This window comes from Nestor notabilis, unplaced genomic scaffold (assembly GCF_000696875.1).
Source record: "Nestor notabilis isolate BGI_N333 unplaced genomic scaffold, ASM69687v1 scaffold23511, whole genome shotgun sequence".
Lineage (NCBI taxonomy): Eukaryota > Metazoa > Chordata > Aves > Psittaciformes > Psittacidae > Nestor > Nestor notabilis.
Genome location: NW_009914567.1, coordinates 7,285 through 9,582, shown reverse-complemented (window position 1 = coordinate 9,582; position 2,298 = coordinate 7,285). Strand labels below are relative to the sequence as shown.

Sequence of the window (2,298 nt, the reverse complement as noted above, 5' to 3'; positions counted from 1 at the left end):
CGGTATGAAGGAGATCCTGCTGATGGGCTTCTACCAGCCCCACGAGGCCCTCAGCCGCTTTCTGGTGTCAGCGCAGCAGGAGTTCAAGATCCCCATCAGGTGGGCAGGAGCCCTCGCACCCCCGGGGTACCTGCAGCAGCACAGTAGCAGCTTGGCCCCTCACCTGCCTCCCCAGGCTGGTAACCCCTAGCCAGCACCCAGGCATGGGCACGTGGGCTCTGTCCCTCCATGGATGGGCATAGCTGTCCTCCCTTGTTAACTCTGCCAAATTTCCCTGCTCTGAGCCCTGGTTCCTGCTCCAGAGATGCCTCTCCAGCCCAGTTCCAAGTCACCTTCCCCTCCTTCAATCTCCTTCCCCTGTGCCAACATCCATATGAGCCTCATCACAGCACGGCAGGATTATATCCTTCTAGCCCTTGTCAGCCCTTCCCTGCCCTGCTGCTGGTTGGTGCCACCAGACAACCGCTTCCCTAAGCCCTCACTTTTCCCTGCTTGGCTCACAGGTATCTCCAGGAGTACGCGGCGCTGGGCACGGGTGGTGGCATCTATCACTTCCGAGACCAGATCCTGTCAGGTGGTGCTGAGGCCTTCTTTGTCCTCAACGCAGACGTGTGCTCAGAGTTTCCTTTGCAGGAGATGCTGGAGTTCCAGCAGCAGCATGGGGATGCGCACAGCTTTGTCATTCTGGGTACCACAGTGAGTGGCAGTGCTGGGGAAGCAGCGGTGCTCTGCCGTGGGCTTGCCTAGAAGCCAGCGGCTCCTGCGGTAGATGGGTGTCTGGGTGTGAGCTATGGGTCTCATCTGCTCTGTATGCCTGCTGCTCCACCACTGCTAACATGTCCTTGCTCTGCAGGCCAACAGGACGCAGGCACTGAATTATGGCTGTATTGTGGCAAACACAGACACGCAGGAGGTACTGGAGAGCCCTGGGAAGCCAGATGCAGTGTGGGCAGCGGGTGCTGCACTGCCTGCATGGGCATGTTCCCAGTGTGCCTCAGAGGGGTGACACCGGCATGAGGGCTGCACCCTGAGACTCACATCTCTTCCCTCACCTCCAGGTCCAGCACTATGTGGAGAAGCCCAGCACGTTTGTCAGTGAGATCATTAACTGCGGTATCTACCTGTTCACACCTGCCATCTTCCAGCACATTGGCAAGGTCTTCCAGAGAAACCAGCAGGAGCTAGTGCTGTGAGTGCCTCTCTGTGCCCCCTGTCCCTACCACCCCACTGCTTCCCAGGGCTGCAGCACACTCATCTTCCATTCTTTCTCTATCTTCTCTCCTCTGCCATCACTCACTTGTTTCCTGGTCCTGCACCAGCTGTCCTTGCCTTGGGTAAGTCTCCGTCTGTGTCTGCACTGGCTGCTTTCGGGGCTGGATTGTCCCTGGCAGCACTGCATGCTTTCCTCTCTGCTCCAGCCCACTCTGCAAAGCTTCTCTTTCCTTTGCTTTCTTCCTGGCCAGCTTGAGAATCCCCCTCTCTCTCACCTCCCACCCCATCCTCATTCAGCTCCAGACAAGGGGCTGAGCAAGCCTTTCACCTGGGATCCCCCCCCCCCAGCCAGCCTGTCACCTGACATCTCTGCCCCCAGCCAAGCAACAACACAGCTGAGCAGGGCTCTGGAGCGGGGGCAGGATCTGTTGCTCAAACACCTGCCTGGGCTGGGTGGGAGCTCTTGCACCACCAACTTCTGGCTCAGGGCTTATTTAGCTAGGAAAGCCTGGTCCCTCTGCTGCTCTAGGGCTCAGTGGGACTGGGCAGACCTAGCCCAATGGGTGGGGCTGTCCCCACCACTGAGGAGAAGTGCATGGCTAGGTAGGAGTCTAGGATCACTGAAGCCTTTGGATTTGGGGAGGGTAGCTGCTGGGGTCCCTGGCTAAGGCTGTGACTGGGTGAGTGTCTAATGGGTCTCTTGCTTGCAGAGAGGAGAGCACCAATGGCTGGCAACGTGCAGAAGTGATCCGGCTAGAGCAGGACGTGTTCACAGCACTGGCTGGAAGCGGCAAACTCTATGTCTACAAAACTGATGGCTTCTGGAGCCAGATCAAGTCAGCTGGGTAAGGGCTGGGGCTAGAGCTGGTGCAGCAGGAGCATCAAGTGACCTGTCTGAGGGATGGGAGCGGAGGGTGCTCGCGTGGGGGCCTGGGGAGGGGTGTGAGTGCTGAATTTGGACACTCCTCTGCCCTGGTTAGTGCTGGAAAGGCAATAACAATCTTATGTTTTCCCTCCCCCAGCTCTGCTATCTATGCCAGCCGCCTTTACCTGAACCAGTACAGCAAAAGCCACCCAGAGAGGCTG

The 2,298-nt window shown here is 58.2% G+C and overlaps 1 protein-coding gene across 1 annotated transcript in view; it reads left to right on the top strand.

Moving 5' to 3' along the window:
• Positions 1–4: 4 nt before the first annotated feature.
• GMPPA (GDP-mannose pyrophosphorylase A) overlaps positions 5–2,298 on the top strand; it is a 3,180-nt gene continuing 886 nt past the window's right edge. Inside the window, exons 1-7 of the mRNA XM_010023720.1 lie at positions 5–99; positions 504–696; positions 854–913; positions 1,059–1,189; positions 1,320–1,334; positions 1,923–2,057; positions 2,235–2,296. Of these exons, the coding sequence (XP_010022022.1) occupies positions 5–99; positions 504–696; positions 854–913; positions 1,059–1,189; positions 1,320–1,334; positions 1,923–2,057; positions 2,235–2,296 (691 nt within the window). The remainder of the gene's footprint in view (positions 100–503; positions 697–853; positions 914–1,058; positions 1,190–1,319; positions 1,335–1,922; positions 2,058–2,234; positions 2,297–2,298) is intronic.